The sequence below is a fragment of the Lissotriton vulgaris genome, chromosome 5 (assembly GCF_964263255.1).
Source record: "Lissotriton vulgaris chromosome 5, aLisVul1.2, whole genome shotgun sequence".
Classification (NCBI taxonomy): Eukaryota; Metazoa; Chordata; class Amphibia; order Caudata; family Salamandridae; genus Lissotriton; species Lissotriton vulgaris.
Genome location: NC_141693.1, coordinates 398,622,228 through 398,641,996, shown reverse-complemented (window position 1 = coordinate 398,641,996; position 19,769 = coordinate 398,622,228). Strand labels below are relative to the sequence as shown.

General features: G+C 53.9%; 1 protein-coding gene across 2 annotated transcripts in view; it reads right to left on the bottom strand.

The window, feature by feature from the left end:
- Positions 1-19,769, bottom strand: part of CEP104 (centrosomal protein 104) — a 513,885-nt gene that overhangs the window by 154,501 nt on the left and 339,615 nt on the right. For both annotated transcript variants that reach the window (XM_086921737.1, XM_086921738.1), the window contains exon 13: positions 2,696-2,872. In XM_086921737.1, the coding sequence (XP_086777863.1) occupies positions 2,696-2,872 (177 nt within the window). The remainder of the gene's footprint in view (positions 1-2,695; positions 2,873-19,769) is intronic.

Here is a 19,769-nt window from a genome sequence, read left to right as displayed (position 1 = left end):
CCACCTGTCCGATGTGACAGTGCACGAGTGGTGGTGGTGATGGCGACCCCTGCCCCCCACCAGCGTCACATGGGCCTGAAAGCACGGACTAGGAGGGTTTTGAGGCAGGTGCTGCAGGGGTAGGTGTGGACTCGCCGTGGACCCCGACCATCGCTACAGCAGTTTCCACGTCCGCCACCACGTTGGATGTTAGGCTGCGGGGCGTGGCTGGCGGCACGTGTGGGGGCGCCCCTTCTTTGGCCACGAAGGAGCGAAAGGCACCCGTTTGCTGGCGTGGGGCCGAGAGGCCCAAGGACTTGGCCGTAGCCCTGGTGTCCTTAAAGCGCTCAAGCGCAAGATCTGCCTTGTCGCCAAAGAGGCGACGGACATCGAACAGCATGTCCATAAGTGTGTTTTGGACATCGGCAGAGAAATTGGCAGACCTCAACCAGGCGTGACGACGAATCACCACCGTCGTTGCCATCGCTCTGCCCAGAGAGTCGGTAGTGTCAAGCCCACACCGGATGGAATACCGTGCCGCATCCCGGGCCTCCACCAGGGCTTGGCCGAGTTTAGCTCGTACCTCCAACGGGCATTCTGGCAGCACAGCCGCGACCGTGTCCCACAGAGAGTGGGTGTAGCTGCCCAAGAGGCATACGGTATTAACTGACCGCAATCCCAAACTTAGGGAGGAGAATATCTTCTTCCCATAATTCTCGTACCTCTTTGATTCCCGGTCGGGGGAGCCGACGGGAATGTGGTCTGGGAATTGGAGGCCTGAATAACCAGGCTCTCAGGGGTGGGGTGGGTAAACAGAAAGCAAGGGTCACCCGCAGCCGGGCGGTGGCGTCTGGCCTCATTCCTATCCACAGGCTGTCCTGAGGCGGGCCTGGACCAAGTGCCCAAAAGAACGTCTGACAAGGCCTCATTAAACGGCAGCAGAGGCTCAGCCGAGCTTGACTGCGGTTTAAGGACCTCAGTGAGGAGGTTAGTCCTCACGGCCACGATGGGGAGCTCAAGGCCCAGGGCCTTGGCTGCCCTCATCAGCAACACGCTATAAGCAGCCCCCTCCTTCGTAGCCACACTAGGAGGGGAGACAAAACCAGTGTCGGGCGAAGTGTCCAGACCACTGGCCTCCCCAAGCTCTCCTGTCCAGTCCGCAGAAGACCGACACTCACGTGCCAGAGGGTCTTCAGACCCCTCCCAATCCTCCTCATCACCCACTGCCTGGTACTCCGGCTCAAAAGATGGGGTCGGGTCATTGAAATAAAAATCTCCCAGCGGCGTCTGATACGGCACCGAGCGGCGCCGGACCCGAATCGGGGGCAGGACCAAGGATGATGTCGTCCAGGGATGGCGCCGGGGGCGACACCCGTGGGGCCGACGCCAGCGAGGTCGACCGGCGGCGACCCGGATCCGGACCCAGTGGGGCCCTGCGGCGTCTGTACCGAAGTCCCCAACGGCGCCGGGGCCGAAGCACCAGACGCCGCCGGTGCCGAAGCACCCGGCCCTTGTGGGGACCCAGTCGGAGCCGCTTGGCCCGAAGGCGCCGCGGAACCCGACGGAGGAGCGAGCGACCTCATGCCCATGAGGAAGTCAGCAATCTCCCCCGGCGTTGCGTCCTGCCCAGGGACCGGCAGGTGTGGGGCAGGCCATGACACCTGCGGCTCCAGCGGAGACGCGTGGGCGGTGTCGCCCGAACCCCCGGCCGCGTCGTGCGAGCGCCGGGGGGAGTCAGAAGAGCGATGGTGCCTCTTCTACTTCTTGTGCCTCTTACCTGAGGACTTTGAGCCTGAAGACCAATGACAACTCCCGTAACTGTGTTGGCTCCGGCCCCGCGACCGGCCCCTCGACCTCCTTTCGGACCGGGACCTCGAGCGGCGCGGGGCAGACTGACGAAGCTCGAGTCGCTAACGGGACCGCTCCCGTCTAGACTTAGACGTCAGGGCACGGCAGTCGGAGCAGCACTTGTCCAGGCCCAAACAGTGCAGGCACCGGCGATGGGGGTCGGTAACCGACATCAGTCGGTTGCAGACGGCGCAGGGCTTGAACCCGGGCATCCCTACCGGCACCGTCGGAGTCGATAGACTTCGAAAAATGGATCGAAAAGGATCTCAAAAGGTTAGTCAAAAAGTGACTGGGGTACAACTTTTTCCAGATCTGCGCTAGCTGGCGCGGAAAAAAGAAGAACTGATGTCAGCACGCGGAGGCGGCGTCTAAGTACTCCGACGACATCATGGTGCCCACGACGCCGATGACGGACGCGGAGCCGCGGATGACGAATACCGACGCGCATGGGTACTGCTACGCAAAAAATTTCCGGATCCAGTCTGACGCCTGGGATATTCTACGGTAAAGAATTTATCACTAACGTGTCTCTTTCAGATTCTATATATAAGCACTTTTCTAAAACTACCTTGTATCCTATTGGATATTGTACACAATTGTTTATACCCTGCGCCTCGAAATCTATGTACAAGTGCATCATAAGAGAAAGATGTCTTTACTGTATGGAAAACATCTTTTTCTCTTTGTACAGCCCTCTGATACCCTGATGGTCATGTGTGCGCTTTATAAAACACTATACATATACATAAATCTCCGAATTCTGTGCAAGGAATTCTTTAATCTCACGGTATCACCTGCAACTAAAGTAGTTTCGCATGCAGCAGACGAAGACACCAGAATGATTAGCAAGGACGCTGCTTCTGCTTACCCTCATGACGTTATCTACTGTAAAGCCAGTGTTCTCAGTACCTAAATCAGCCACCAGGCGTTCCACTATCTCTATCTGACTCAGAGTCAGACGAATCGGGGTTGTGGATCTGAGTGGCTGAACCAACTGTGCTGGAATCATCTGTAGCGGCTTCACTTCCTTAAAGAGGGCCATCTCCTAAAAAACACAGAAAGAAAACAAAGCTAGTGTGAAAGAGCAAAAGGTCAAATACAAGACTCAATTACAAACATTAAGCATTCCTTTTCTGGGAAGGACCAGTAGCGTAGAACTGTTAAAGTAATACATGAACAAAAAGGACCCACCTTAATTTCTCAACAGCAAAAGTGTGAGTAACAGACAGACGTGAAGAGATAATCAAAGTAGAACATAAACAACATTTTTTCCGTTATCGAACTATGTCTTTGGACAGATTTCCCGCCACTGAACACTCATACTCCTCCCCCAAATAAGAGCAATAGGGACATCTATTTATAGGTACATATTTGTAAGAGGGAAATTGCTCGACAAGTAACACTCTACACAGTACAAATGGCCATTTCATAAGAGCACGAAGGCGTTCGATTATACAAACCAAGGGTATGAAGGGTACAGAACTTAGAAGCAGTTTAGTGCTGCAGACCATCTTTTGGGCTTTGCAGGCTTTCTTGAATGCTGGTATGGAGGGTATTGACTCAGTACCAGGAGGAAGAGAGCATCTTGATGCACTGATGCATGGAAAATGAAAGCTATAGTCCGGGGTATTAGGACTTATTATAAGGATAGAGAGCAGGTTCTGGTTTGAGTAGAGCAAAACCCAGTCCTAGCAGAAGACGGCAGGGGATGTTGGCACTTGAGCAGCACATGCTTGGCAAAATCATAGTTCAATCAGTATTAATCTAGGTGTCAATAATTAATCGGAGAAGTAAATAGAGGGCTATTACAAAAATTACATTTAATCTACACTAGGGAATCTATCCTATTCCCCATTTGCGGCGAGCAGAGGAGTCAGACTTGGGCCTCGCAATTTATCATCGCTGACGTGCGCTTCAAGTACCTCGGGGTATATATCACGCGGTGTCCTAGCAAAGCTTGGTCGCGCAATATCGCTCCGCTGCTCCCCGCTGTCCGTGACAAAAAGACAGTGTGGTCCCACCTGCCCCTTTCCTTACATGGCAGGGCCGACATTTTCAAAAAGGTGTCTTTTCTACGCATGCCTTATCGGCTGCAGAATTATCCGTATGATATCCCCGGTCATGGTTTCTCCAAATAAATGCACTCCTGAATAGGTTCCTCTGGCAGGGGGGTGCGGTCCCGGTGGCGCTTGCCACGTGTATCCAGGCGACGTACTGCGGTAGGATTGTGGCGGCCGACGTTCGGGCATATTACTAGGCTTCGCACCTCCTCATGATCAATGAATGGTGGTATGGCTCTCAGGTAGACCCAGCCTATGCTGTGGAAAGACTCTTCATGGCGGATACCCCGCTGCTCCACCTCTTGTATAGCTGCTGGTCCTTGGAGGTGTTTCCCCCGGCCTACCGGACAGCTATTCAGATATGGAGGCAGACGTTCCGGTCTATGGGTTGGTGGGGTATGCTGACTAGTGCCACCCCCTTCTGGCAGGGATCACACTTCCGGCCTGTCTCGACACTAGTGGGGTTTCGTAGGCGGGATGATATTGTGATATCCACTCTCCGAGATATTATGCAGGAGTCCATGCTTAAGTCCTTCCAGAGGTTGCAGGAGGATTTCGACCTCCACAAATCACAGTTCCATAGGTACCTACAGCTCCGTCATGCTTTGTTCCCTCTGATACGGCATCTCACGTCCTTACCCGAGTTTCATCCGTTGGAGGGTCGGTTGTTGGTGGGGGATCTGGGGGCCCACAAAATCGGGCAAATTTATCAAACCCTCACTATACACTCAAAACCACTATACATCGGACCCGAGGAGCGTGAGAGACAGACTTTTGGGCCAAGGCGCTTGCTAGCCCTAGGTAGTCCACTGTTTCCACGAGATGGAGTAGTTTCTGTACTGTAACTCCAGTTCTGTAGTAGGGGTATCTCTGTTATAGTCATAATCTAGTGAATAGTCCCGCCCATGTGCGTGGACCCCGGCAATCAAAAATAATCTCTTAAGTTGTCAAAATAATGCAGAAACTGCAAAGACACTTAAGAGAGAATTTAAAGACAAATAATGCAGCCTATATCCACAGGCTACACTGCCCAGTACTTCAACTAGAAATTCCACCAAAAAACACTACACATAATACAGCCTGCCAGTTTCTACCATAGAGAAACTTGCCTCCCCCAGTCAAAGACTCTGGAATGATAGAGAGGAAGGTAGGGACAGACAAGCCCCATAGGCTGCCATTATGTGGCTTAAATAGGATACTGTGCCTTTAAGAGAACTTTCCAGAACTTCTCCCAGTATCCCAGAATGCATAGCAGGTCCCTCTACTTTCAGTTCTATTTGAAGGCGAAGCACGCCAGACCGGTCGCATTCCGTACATGATCAAATATCTCCACCGGGGAGGAGGGCGGGCGCTTATGACTATAACAGAGATACCCCTACTACAGAACTGGAGTTACAGGACAGAAACTACTCCTTCTGTAGTAGGGGATCTCTGTGTATAGTCATAATCTAGTGAATAGAATGGCAAGCCCATCCCCACACCAAAGCGGCGGTGGAGAATAAATACATAACGCCACTACTGTGCGAACAAATTCCGCAGCGAAGCCTGCCCAACCTGAGCGTCTGCCCTGGCGTCAGTGTCCAGGCAGTAATGCTTAGCAAAGGTATGAACCGACTTCCAAGTGGCTGCCTTGCAGATTTCAGCAATCGGCACGTTACGGAGCAGAGCCGTCGTGGCAGCTTTGCCCCTGGTGGAATGAGCCTTAGGCTTACCTCCTAAGGTCTTATTAGCCTTTTGGTAACATAATTGTATGCAGGACACAATCCACCTAGAGATGGACTGCTTAGAGGTCGCAAGACCCGTCCTGACCGATCCATAATTGATGAACAACTGGTCAGACCTACGAATATCTTTGGTTTTATCCAGATAGAATTTCAACACCCTCCTAACATCCAGGGAATGGAGAGACCTCTCCGCTGGGGATGAAGGGTTCTGAAAAAACGTAGGCAAAGTTATGGTCTGGTTGACATGAAAATCAGAAATAACCTTGGGAAGAAATTTAGGGTGAGTACGCATAACAACCTTAGCAGCATGAAACACAGTATAAGGTTCAGTACAACACAACGCCTGAATTTCACTCACCCTGCGGGCCGATGTAATGGCCACGAGGAACGCCGCCTTCCAGGACAGGTGCTGCAACGAAGCCTTATGAATAGGTTCAAAAGGCTCCTTCATCAATCTGGACAGCACCACATTCAATTCCCATGAAGGCGAAGGAAGCCTGACTGGAGGGAATACTTTCTTCAATCCTTCCAGAAAATCTTTGATCACAGGGATCTGGAAAAAGGAAGTCTGTGAAGGGCATTTCCTGTAGGCAGTCAATGCAGCAAGATGAACCTTAATGGAATGAACATTAAGACCAGACTGCGCCAAATGTAAAAGGTAAGGAAGGATGACATCTTCCTTACAGGTCGTAGGATCATGGTTCTTAGACTGGCACCAGATACAAAACCTCTTCCACTTGTAAGCATATGAAGTCCGAGTGGAAGGTCTCTTAGACTCCTTCAGTATGTCCATGCAATCATCGGGCAGATTTAGATGGCCATATTGCACTATCTCAGGAGCCATGCCGCCAAACTCAAAGACGAGAGGTTGGGGTGTAACATCCGTCCCCCGAACTTCGTGAGAAGGTCCGGCCTGCACGGCAACCGAATGTGAGGAAGGAGAGACCGGTGAAGTAGGTCCGTGAACCACCACTGCCTGGGCCACTCCGGGGCAATGAGTATCATCCGAGCCCTGGACCGGGCCAGCTTGATGAGCACTGCCGGAATCAGGGGAATGGGAGGAAAGGCGTACAGAAAGCCGTTCGTCCAGTTGATCCATAACGCATTCCCCAGCGTCCCTTGCTGGAAGTACCTGGAGGCGAAGTTTCTGCACTTGCTGTTTTCGGCGGTGGCGAACAAATCTACGTCTGGAGTTCCCCACCTTGCGAAGACTTCTCCTAGTACTTCGTCGTTTATGACCCATTCGTGGTTTTCCTGAACCAGTCTGCTCAGTGCGTCTGCCTGAACATTCTGCACACCTGATAGATGGGTGGCCGTTATTGTCAGTCCTCTGGCTAGGAGCCAGTGCCAGATCGCCTGCGCCTCCTGTGACAGAGTGCGTGATCTCGATCCCCCCTGCTTGTTGAGGTAATACATCGTGGTGGTATTGTCCGTCTGTACAAGCAGAGAGTTGGTCTGGAAGGACGGAAGAAAGGCCTTCAGTGCCAAGTGAACAGCCCCGAGTTCCAGGAAATTGGTGTGATACGTGGCCTCCATCGGCGACCACATTCCTTGAATCTGTAGAGTCCCGGAATGCGCTCCCCATCCCAGGAGAGAAGCATCCGTCACGACAGTCTGCGTGGGAATGTCCTTTTGAAAGGGAACCCCTCTGAAGAGATTCTCCGCCGAACACCACCACTTCAGAGACTGAAGAGCATGCAGCGACAGCCGAATCTTGTCGTCCCAAGATCCTTTCCTCTGATCCCACTGGTCCTCCAAGCACTCCTGCAGCGATCTCATGTGCAGCCGTGCGTGTGGCGTCAGGAAGATACAAGAGGCCATCGATCCCAGAAGAGAAGACACCGTCCTCACTGTTGTAGATAGAGTCGTCATAAGAGCCTGAGCCTTCCGAAGGAGTGATAATCGTCGCTCTTCCGAAGGAGACACGCTTGCTGACAGCGTATTGATGGAGGCTCCCAAGTACTGTATGCATTGGACCGGAGTCGGGACAGACTTGGCCATGTTGATGTGCAGCCCCAGCTTGTTCAAGAGAACGCACGTCTTCTGGAAGTGTGCTCGCGCTTCCGAGAAGGAGGATGCCTTGATCAACCAATCGTCCAGGTACGGGTAGATGAACACCTTGTTCTTTCTCAGGTGTGCTGCTACCACCGCCATGCACTTCGAGAATGTTCTCGGCGCAGACTTCAGTCCGAATGGGAGTACTGTGTATTGATAGTGATTGGTGCCGACTTGGAACCGCAGGAACTTCCTGTGTTTGTGTGCAATGGGCACATGGAAGTAAGCATCCTGTAGGTCTATAGCGCATAGCCAGTCTCCCTGTTGCAACTGAGGGTAAATCTGATGCAACGACAGCATGCGAAACATTTCCCTGCGAATCCATTTGTTTGCCTGCCGCAAGTCCAGAATGGGCCTGAACTCGTTCTTGTCCTTCTTGCGAACCAGAAAGAACCTGGAGTACAGACCTCTTCCTCTCTGAGACAGAGGTACGTCTTCTATCGCCCTTTTCCTCAACAGGATATCCGCTTCCGCCTGCAGCTCGCGCAGCTGAAACTGCGAGCTGACCGGGGGAATTGCTGGAGGAGGGCTAGTGAACCGAAGACTGTATCCATTGCAAACAATATTCAGCACCCACTTGTCCTGAGTAATTTTTCTCCACTCTGCCAGAAAAAATTGAATGCTTCCCCCTACCGAAGTGGGTAACAGATCTGGGGGAAGTAGGTTCCTAGGGCCTAGACCCAGCCTGGCCCTTGGGCGCCGGGGCCGACTGTTGGCCTCCTCTGCCCTTCTGGTGCTTCTGGAACGGCTTACGGAACTGGTGTTGCTGTTGCGATTGTCCCGACGCCTGGCCTCGTCCTCGGCCTTGCCCGCCGAACCGCTGTTGGAAAGGGCGGTTCGTCTTCTTGGTCTCTTTAGGTTTCTCCAGGCCCGAAGAGGGTCTCATCGGAGAATGGTAGGTTGGTCACTCTCTGCTGTGCATCCGGTTTCAGGGACGTAAGCCGGAGCCATGCGTGGCGTCGTTGGTTGACTCCGTGGCAAAATCCGTGAGCAGCCAACAGGGAAGAGTCCGCCACAGCGCTGATAATCTGGTTCGCCACCAGCATCCCCTCATTCAGCACTTCCATGAAGTCCTCACGCTTCTCCCGAGGTAAATGCTCAGCAAACCGCTCGAGGGAGTCCCAGAGGGCGCGGTCGTATCGGCCCAACAGCGCCGTGGCACTCGCAGCTTTCATGGAGGTAGCGGAAGTTCCACAGACTTTCCTCCCCGCCGAATCCATCCACCTGGACTCCTTATCCGGGGGAACCGTGAAGGACATGTTGCTTGCGGGCCGCCGTCACAATGACAGAGTCAGGAGGGGGTTCTGTTCTCAGAAAGGCCGGGTCCGAATCGGGAGCCCGGTACTTCTTCAGCAACCTCGATGGAGCCGCCTCTCGTCACCGCAGGGGTGAGAAACAGGGCCATAGCCGGTTCCTCCAGGCCCGGCACCAGAGGTAGGAGAGGACGTGTTAGAAATGGGATCCCTGGCTGGCCAGGGCTTTCGCCAAAGTCAGTCAGAGACCACCACTCCTAAGTCAGGGCAAGGGAGTTACACGCCAAGATAACCCCAGCTCGCCCTCTAGGTAACGTGGCGCGAGCAGCAAGGCTAAACTTGGAGGCGATATGAGTTAAGTATTTGCGCACGCACCCCAGCAACAACACCCAAGGCCCACCACAAAGGAAACTCCACACAAGGTTATGTAAAAATAGCCTTTGTATTACACCAAAACACATTAGATAAAAACACACACTTTACAATGTGCCAGGGGCACGGGCAGAATTTACAGGGGATATTTACAAGACAGGGCCACCTGGACCACTGTCAGGAATCAGCACTTTTAGAAGTAACACTTTTTAGAAATAGCACTTAGAATGTAAAATTACATTAGCACAAAATAACATACAACCAGTCACTACTGGTACCAGGTGAGCACCTATGCAACCCTCACTATCTTAGGAGATTACACTAGGGAACCTGGGCCTCGCTAGTACCACCTGTACTAGCAAGAAGGAAACCACCTAAGTATCGCTATACCTGTAGGGGTCTAAGGAAGGAAACACATGATGCATCACAATACATTCAGCGGTGTAAAAGGACAAAGCACATGACGCATAAAAACACATTCAGAGGTGCAAGGAACAGCAACACAATAGCGCAAAATCCACATTCGCCACCACCTGTGGCAGTCCCTGTGTCCCAATGTCAGGGCCTAAACGTGGCAGTTGCCCACAAAGTGCTGGGCAACTGGTGCAACACTGTTTGAGCCTTCCAGGGCTCAAGAACAACAATGGGGCCAATGTGGGAGCCTCGCTGGGCTCTCCACAATTATGCAAATGATGGAGCCTCTCTGGCTCGAAAACAGGAATACACTCAAGAGCCTCTCTCGGCTCGTAGAATAAAGTGGCACCCTAAGCCTCTCCGGGCTTGAGAACAACTGTGTGCTTGGAGCCTCGCTGGGCTCGGAAACTGAAGAAGTGCCCGGAGCCTCGGGGCTCCTAATTACCAAATGCCCCCAGAGCCTTTTGTGGAGTCCCCCCTCTGGGGACTCAAGAGAAGCAACTGCCCGGTGCGTTGGAGTCCCTCCTAGGGGGACTCTGGAACCAAGAAATGCCCGGAGCCTCTCTCGGGAGGCTAGAAACAACAATGGCCCTAAACGTGGGAGTCCCGCTCGAGGGTCTCAGAAGCAGGTGAGGCCCCCCGGGCCTCTCAGCGTCACCAGAGCTTCCCCCAGCCCGCATTACTCACCGGGCGTGTACTTCGGGGACTTCGCTCTGCTCTCCCGGCTCCTCTGCAAGGCGGAGGCGGGGCTGCCTCTTCTGCGGGGCTCTCCCTCGTCCACTGGGGCTCCCTCCTGGTCCTGGGAGCCCCTCGACATCCGGCGGCTGCTTCCTGGCGGGCCCGGGGCTCTCCCCATCTCACGGGAGTCCCGGGCGGCCATCACTCGACTTCTTTCTCCTGCCGGTGGCGGCAGGCGGGACTTCCGGTTGGGGCCGCGCCGGGATTGGCCGGCTGCCCAACCGCTTCCGGGTCGTCGCAGGCAGAGCGGCGGCCCGGCTGTAGACAGCAGCAAATGCCGGGTGGGCACCGGCTTTCCTTTTTAAATAACTGGCACGAGGTGGCACTCCAGCGGGGCAATGCCGGGTGGGCACCGGCTTTAAAATAACAATAAAGCGAGGTGGGCACTCGCTCGGCAAAAACAGCGGCAACCTCTGGGCCAATGCCGGGTGGGCACCGGCTGGGCAATTACACGCTCCCAAGCGCTCCAGCCAGAATAAAGCGCTGTTAGGCGCTAGAAGAAAAACGAAACGCTCCCAGGCGCTAGGAACATCAGAAAGCGCTCTCCAGCGCTAAGGGCCACAAGGAAGCGCTTCCAAGAGCTAGAGGCAAAGTCCAGGCCCCAAAGTCCCTAAAAGTCAAGCCAAAGTCCTTGTGGGGTCCATCAGCAAGCCAGGGGCTGGGCAGGGCCCAGGGGGGGCAAGCCTTCCCCTGGGCCCAAGCAGCAGCATGCCCCTGGTAGATCCAAGTCAAAAACAAGAACATTTTCATGGGGTCACAGCCCCTCTTTTATACACCTTTTCCTTTGTCTGTAGGTGCAGGGTGGGGGCAGAACCAGTCGCAGCTGGTCTGTGAGCACTGTTGATGGCTCAACCACCCCTTTCATTCATCAGGTAGGCTAGGGTCATCAGTCGCACCACAGGGGACGGAGCCAGCATTGTGTGGGGGAAACCCAGCCTCATTCAGGACACAGGCGCAGCCCCTCCCTCACATCAGCATGCTAATCTCTCCATTCACCACCGGAGCAGACCCACACAGACTTCCTGGAGCCTGGCATCCCAGCCAGCTCCAGCCAATCACACGCCAGCACCTTCACAGCACATACACAGCCATGTCTAGAAGTGGCGCTTCCGCACAAGACACATACACGCCACACATACCATTGCGCAGCATTCACTCTCACGAGTTCGCACATACCAAACTTGACCATGCACGCCTCACGCATCAGGAATTACCAGGGACACAGACATTCCCCATGCATTCCTATGGGAGAGCTGGCCAATCTCACACACGCACTCAGGGAGAGCACGCACTTTACACTGCGCCACAGTGTCAAAGTGCGCAAAGACCAGAAATCACTAGGCAAAAAGTTCAGGGGTGAACCTGCCAGAAGGGCCAAGTCCAACACAACCCCCTTCCAGCCAAAACGCAGGGGAGAACAATCACCACCGTGATGGACTTCCCTGCTTGGGGCGATAGAACACGGACGCGGGCCCGCACTGCAGGGACACCCTCCGGTTCTATGCCACGTTGATCCATAAGACAAGCACATACTTAAAAAAAAAAACAGGCCCAACTAGGCTACCCCACTGGTACTCCTTAGTTGTCCACGGCTAGGACCAGGCCCTAGGCCACCCAGATACCACTGGTCCCTACCAATCCACAGAGTGGGGGGTGGTAACCCCCATTCTCCACTCCCTTTCTCAGTGTAGTTCCAAACTACCACTGATCTTCAACCTAGGGTCCACACCCTCAGGCTGACCAGAGGTCACGGGCAAGAATGCCCCACCCTACCTCTACTTCTGAAGCACCCTCCAGAACACAACTATCCCACCAGTTCGGGACCTTTACTCCCTCAGCAGCAGTGACCACGGTCAGACCAGCACAAGATCGGTGTAGTGAGGCGTTGCACTTTGCGGGTTGCCAGATGCGGCGCAGGCGGCGGCTCATGGACCGCGTCAAGACGGGGACGGCGAGCGGCATAGGCTGCGCGGCCGAAGGCAGACGCGGCTCAGTGCGGTGCCTACAGGACACCAGGCTGGTCATGACGGAGTCACAGCTCCCTTAACTGGTCTACCATCTGGGATTCAAATTCCCTCCTCCTTCAGCAGCAAGGCAACCACTGCAGGTCAATCCCCCATACAGCTTACCCGGTTCCTTCTCTTCAGGCAGGAGTTCCTTCAGGACACTACATACAGTTGCCCTTACGTCCAGATCCGGACACACCGGCTACTGGCTCCCCAACCGAGGGACGTACCCCTTTGGTCAGATGCCTGGCGCACCAGGACTTCCTTGAGGGTGACACATAACTAATGTGTCGTGTACAAGTCTGCCTGACACTCAGGACAGAAGTGGCATCACCCTGGTCACTCCTTGGCGACACAACCCTTCTGGTTGGCCCCTGACCCACTGGTTACTCCACTGGGGAACCTATCCCCCTAGCACCCCTCCATCTGGACTTCTGCACCCTCCCAACTGGAGCGGTACTGCCAGATAACAGAACTACCAGAGCCCTGCTTACAGGCGCTCCACGTTCTCTCCACACTGGGAGATCTCCCTAGAAGGACGCTCCATACGGACATGCTAGGCTCCCTCACCTGGTGTTCCTAAGAAAAAAAACACCCAGACTACGAAGACCAGGCTTGTGCTCCTCTGAGCCACTTCCACCACACTGGGCTGGAAGACCAGAACCTTTCCTTAGGGTCACTCCCCCAACAATTAACACAATGGCACAGGGCAGGGGAAACTCCCATGAGCTTCAGGCCCACCCATGAAATCCTGTTCACTGATGTTCTACATTCTTCAAACACTCTGGGAGATCTTCCTCAAATGACCTATTGGTACAGCCTAGGCCCCCGACCTGACGTTCCCTTCAGAAACATTCTAGGCCCTGACACTGGGTTTCGGGCATCTGGAGACATGCAGTCCCACCCACTCCTTCTCCTCTTGAGACAGGACGTGAGCCCATACACCGAGACCTAGCTGGGCTACACAACCTCTTCCACCACACTGGGCTGGAAGACACCTCAGCCACTCCTTTTGGAATCACTCCGTCCCCTATGCCTCTCTCCTCCCAGAACATTACCAACTCCAAACATCTGTCTCTAAATAGACCACAGAAATCAAAAGCCAGCTCCACTGTCTGCAGACGTTCTTGGGAAAAGTTTAACACACGGAACTTTGGTATCTGAGCAAAACAAGAGTACACAAGCATTCAGTGCAACACACCATTCGTCCACACACCCCCCTCCCCAGACTGGTAAGGCAGTTTCTACCACCCCTGATTTCTCAACCCGACCACACGTGACACAGGTACCATAACTCCAGGGCAGGGACGGGAGACACATGCACTGAACACACTTATGCTGCCACCACTGGATCCCACCCTTCTGGTGAATCCAGAAAACACACTGCACTTAGGGGGATGATCTACCCTCCCGAGCTAGGGACACCTAACTCAAAGTGCACAAGAAACACATTTCCACAGAAATGACATTTTTAGCAAACTCCATACAATAATCCCCAAAAATGTGATTTATCTAAAATGCAGAGTTTTGTAGTGTGGCCTGTCGCTACTGTGGTATAACGCAAACACAAATCCTTATCCTCACCGCTGCGTCCAATGTTAGAAATGGGATCCCTGGCTGGCCAGGGCTTTCGCCAAAGTCAGTCAGAGACCACCACTCCTAAGTCAGGGCAAGGGAGTTACACGCCAAGATAACCCCAGCTCGCCCTCTAGGTAATGTGGCGCGAGCAGCAAGGCTAAACTTGGAGGCGATATGAGTTAAGTATTTGCGCACGCACCCCAGCAACAACACCCAAGGCCCACCACAAAGGAAACTCCACACAAGGTTATGTAAAAATAGCCTTTGTATTACACCAAAACACATTAGATAAAAACACACACTTTACAATGTGCGAGGGGCACAGGCAGAATTTACAGGGGATATTTACAAGACAGGGCCACCTGGACCACTGTCAGGAATCAGCACTTTTAGAAGTAACACTTTTTAGAAATAGCACTTAGAATGTAAAATTACATTAGCACAAAATAACATACAACCAGTCACTACTGGTACCAGGTGAGCACCTATGCAACCCTCACTATCTTAGGAGATTACACTAGGGAACCTGGGCCTCGCTAGTACCACCTGTACTAGCAGTACCACCTGTACTAGCAAGAAGGAAACCACCTAAGTATCGCTATACCTGTAGGGGTCTAAGGAAGGAAACACATGATGCATCACAATACATTCAGCGGTGTAAAAGGACAAAGCACATGACGCATAAAAACACATTCAGAGGTGCAAGGAACAGCAACACAATAGCGCAAAATCCACATTCGCCACCACCTGTGGCAGTCCCTGTGTCCCAATGTCAGGGCCTAAACGTGGCAGTTGCCCACAAAGTGCTGGGCAACTGGTGCAACACTGTTTGAGCCTTCCAGGGCTCAAGAACAACAATGGGGCCAATGTGGGAGCCTCGCTGGGCTCTCCACAACTATGCAAATGATGGAGCCTCTCTGGCTCGAAAACAGGAATACACTCAAGAGCCTCTCTCGGCTCGTAGAATAAAGTGGCACCCTAAGCCTCTCCGGGCTTGAGAACAACTGCGTGCTTGGAGCCTCGCTGGGCTCGGAAACTGAAGAAGTGCCCGGAGCCTCGGGGCTCCTAATTACCAAATGCCCCCAGAGCCTTTTGTGGAGTCCCCCCTCTGGGGACTCAAGAGAAGCAACTGCCCGGTGCGTTGGAGTCCCTCCTCGGGGGACTCTGGAACCAAGAAATGCCCGGAGCCTCTCTCGGGAGGCTAGAAATAACAATGGCCCTAAACGTGGGAGTCCCGCTCGAGGGTCTCAGAAGCAGGTGAGGCCCCCCGGGCCTCTCAGCGTCACCAGAGCTTCCCCCAGCCCGCATTACTCACCGGGCGTGTACTTCGGGGACTTCGCTCTGCTCTCCCGGCTCCTCTGCAAGGCGGAGGCGGGGCTGCCTCTTCTGCGGGGCTCGTTGCTCGGTGCGGGGCTCTCCCTCGTCCACTGGGGCTCCCTCCTGGTCCTGGGAGCCCCTCGACATCCGGCGGCTGCTTCCTGGCGGGCCCGGGGCTCTCCCCATCTCACGGGAGTCCCGGGCGGCCATCACTCGACTTCTTTCTCCTGCCGGTGGCGGCAGGCGGGACTTCCGGTTGGGGCCGCGCCGGGATTGGCCTGCTGCCCAACCGCTTCCGGGTCGTCGCAGGCAGAGCGGCGGCCCGGCTGTAGACAAAAGCAAATGCCGGGTGGGCACCGGCTTTCCTTTTTAAATAACTGGCACGAGGTGGCACTCCAGCGGGGCAATGCCGGGTGGGCACCGGCTTTAAAATAACAATAAAGCGAGGTGGGCACTCGCTCGGCAAAAACAGCGGCAACCTCTGGGCCAATGCCGGGTGGGCACCGGCTGGGCAATTACGCGCTCCCAAGCGCTCCAACCAGAATAAAGCGCTGTTAGGCGCTAGAAGAAAAACGAAACGCTCCCAGGCGCTAGGAACATCAGAAAGCGCTCTCCAGCGCTAAGGGCCACAAGGAAGCGCTTCCAAGAGCTAGAGGCAAAGTCCAGGCCCCAAAGTCCCTAAAAGTCAAGCCAAAGTCCTTGTGGGGTCCATCAGCAAGCCAGGGGCTGGGCAGGGCCCAGGGGGGGCAAGCCTTCCCCTGGGCCCAAGCAGCAGCATGCCCCTGGTAGATCCAAGTCAAAAACAAGAACATTTTCATGGGGTCACAGCCCCTCTTTTATACACCTTTTCCTTTGTCTGTAGGTGCAGGGTGGGGGCAGAACCAGTCACAGCTGGTCTGTGAGCACTGCTGATGGCTCAACCACCCCTTTCATTCATCAGGTAGGCTAGGGTCATCAGTCGCACCACAGGGGGCGGAGCCAGCATTGTGTGGGGGAAACCCAGCCTCATTCAGGACACAGGCGCAGCCCCTCCCTCACATCAGCATGCTAATCTCTCCATTCACCACCGGGGCAGACCCACACAGACTTCCTGGAGCCTGGCATCCCAGCCAGCTCCAGCCAATCACACGCCAGCACCTTCACAGCACATACACAGCCATGTCTAGAAGTGGCGCTTCCGCACAAGACACATACACGCCGCACATACCATTGCGCAGCATTCACTCTCACGAGTTCGCACATACCAAACTTGACCATGCACGCCTCACGCATCAGGAACTACCAGGGACACAGACATTCCCCATGCATTCCTATGGGAGAGCAGGCCAATCTCACACACGCACTCAGGGAGAGCACGCACTTTACACTGTGCCACAGTGTCAAAGTGCGCAAAGACCAGAAATCACTAGGCAAAAAGTTCAGGGGTAAACCTGCCAGAAGGGCCAAGTCCAACAGGACGAGACAGGTGTTTTTGATGCAATGTCTCAAAAATGACTGAAGTCTTCGGAGTAGGCACCGTCAGGGATATGCCCAACTTCGCAGCGCCCCTTAAAAGGACGTCATGAAACGCCACCAGGTCATCAATCGGGGACACCCTCGTGTCCGGTGACCCCGACAGGGTAGGAGAATAGTCCCGGGTCCCAGAGGACCTCGTGTGTGAGCGAGATTCGCGCCTTCTATGGCGGCGTCTTGACCTCGTGGATGATCTGCGTCGCGATCTCTCCCTTCTCCCAGAGCCAGAGCGAGACCTGCCAGCCCGTGGCCGCTCCGCCGGCTTTCGTGGCGGGGTCTTCCTTGGCTCCTCACGGGGTTTCGGTTTTGGGGTCCCCTTAGGAGGAACAGGCAAAGACGGCAGGGAAGTGGACCGCGGAGGGACAGGAGGTGGTGGTGGGTCGCCTGAAGGAAGTGGAGGTTTGGGTGGAGGATCCTCCTTAGAAACAGGAGGAGGAGTCGGAGTCCGGGGCCGAGATGGCGTGTACACCTCTGAGTACACCGAGCCCGATGACCCCTTAGGCGAAGGGGGCGGAGAGCCAGCCCCATCAGCAGGTGATCGCTTCCTCTTGCGTCCTCCACTAGAAGCAGCGTGACTTCTGGGACTAGAATCCCTCTTGCGCCGTTTCAGAGAGGCTGAACGACTCCTAGACGCCGACCGCTTTCTGCTAGACGCAGAGCGTCGCTTTTCTGGCGTCGAACAACGCTTCCGTGACTCCGGCGTCGATCGCCGCCTCCACGACGTCGACCCTCTTTTCCTCGACGTCGAACGCCGATCCCTCGACGTCGACCTCTTCCTCCGCGACGTCGTACGCTGCCTCCGCGACGTCGAGCGTTCCGTCTTCGACGACGAGCGTCGCCGTCTTCTTGATGCTCTCGACGTTGAGGTGCCCCTCGACGTCGACCGGTGCTTCGACGGCGATCGACGGTGTCGCCTCGATGGGGAGCGTCGATGCTTGTAACTTCGCCTTCGGTGTCGATAGGAAGACCTTGACGTCGACGAAGACAATGACGTCGACGGTGGCTTCGACGGCGACGTCTCCATGATCTTCGACGTCGAGCCGTCACGCCGTCTCGACCCGGAGCCCTGGGGAGAAGGGGAGCACACCACCGTCATCCCTCTCGACGTCGTCGTCGATGCAATCGACGTCGACGGAGACCGGGACCGTTTGCTGGACTTCCTGCCCCTGGGGAGCCCAGCAGAGGCCTCAGCAGAGGGAACCTTCCCAGCCTGCCCAGACCCACCTGCAGCCTGCAGACGCCTCTCCTCAAGGCCAGAAAGCCTGATCTTCAGTCTGTCCCTCAGAGTCTGAGCAGTAAACTGCTGGCAGATGACACAATCCTCAGGAACATGATCTTGGTCTGGCCATGAGTGATGACTACCTAGTGTGAGCCGGCCTTCAGCAGCCAGTCTCTGAGGTAAGAGAAGACTGGAAACCTTGACCTCTGAAGGTGCACTGCAACCACACCCATCATATTTGTAAACACCCAGCGAAACTGTTGAGGACAAAGAGTAACATTGCAAAAGGAAAATGCTCATGCTCCACTGTAAACTGCAGGTAGCAACTCAGGATGGCAATGTGGAAATAAGTTTCCTGCAAGTCTAACGCTACCATCTAGTCTCCAGGGCAGACAAGATTTTGGCTAAACAGGATCCGCGTCTGGTTGTGAAGATAGATAGTAAATCAGTGTGCATTGTGGCTTTTTTATGAGGCTCCACAGGTCACTTTTGGGGAGGTATTACATTGGTGCGGAGCTGCACAACAGCACCTATTGGCACACAGAGGTACTGTTTGAAATTTTCCAGAACCAATCAGACACCTGGGGAGTATTCAAAAGATGAGGAATCTTCAGTCAAAAGCATCAGTCAGAGTTCATGATTCTGCAGGGCTGGGGTTCTCCAGAGACAGTGAGTGAGTTTTCTGGACTTTCACAGCTCATAATGATTTTCATTGATCAGAAGTAGTTCTCACTACAAAAAAAATATGTTGGAGATTACTGGGATGAGGTTTTGTGCTTCTGAATTCGCACATGCTTGGCAAGGTTTCCATGTGGCTAGGTTTAAGAACCCAGGAGGGAGTAACAGTGGCAACATGGTCGAAGGTGTTATCTGATTGGGAAAAATCAATGTGAATACAGAGAACAAAGTTGAGATGAGAATACGTTTGAGTGCACTGGTTGGGAGAAGGTGTTATTCAGCATATCTCACGTCCAAAGTTGAGACCTGGTGATGTTCAAAGTTTGTGTCTAGCTTGAAGAAATCAAGTATTATTTTAGGTGTTTGGGGCCCACAGGAACTGTCGGGCAGTGTCTAGTTCTTTAAGGAATTACCCATAGCACCCAGATGGCAACAGAACTAAAACAGGAAATTTAACGGGGATGAAACTGAGAATTATTTGGAGGATTTTTGTGGATAAGGGCTCTGTGGTATAAAGACAAAAAGTCCCTTTGCAGACATGTGCCATCTCGCCCCATTTCAAGAATTCTGATTTATTTGGTCTGGGTTCTTCAGTAGCTTTGACAGCTTTTAAACCATTGGTGGTGGTACGTTTGTTTCTGTTGTGCCCGCGCCAGAGTACTAGACTGTATTTGGTTGGGGGTAAACTCTAAGTGTATCCCTCACAAAATGGAGGGGTGCTACAGGCTCTTCCTGGTTATGAGAAGACGACAGAATCTTTGCATTGTTCATCCCATGCAGCAACATTCCCCTTTTGCAGCTGATAAAATAGCATCTAATATGGTACAGCATCATCTGTCTCGCTTTTGCGTGCATTAAGATGGCGGCTGAACACAACAGCCTTTGTAAAAAAAAAATGCCATCTGAAAGTAGACTATCCCATCCTGACTTCTAATTAGGTTCTGCGGCCAAGTTGGCATGTGAAGTTAGGCGGATAGTATCTAGGGCACATTCTAACAGGAGAATTATAGACCTAA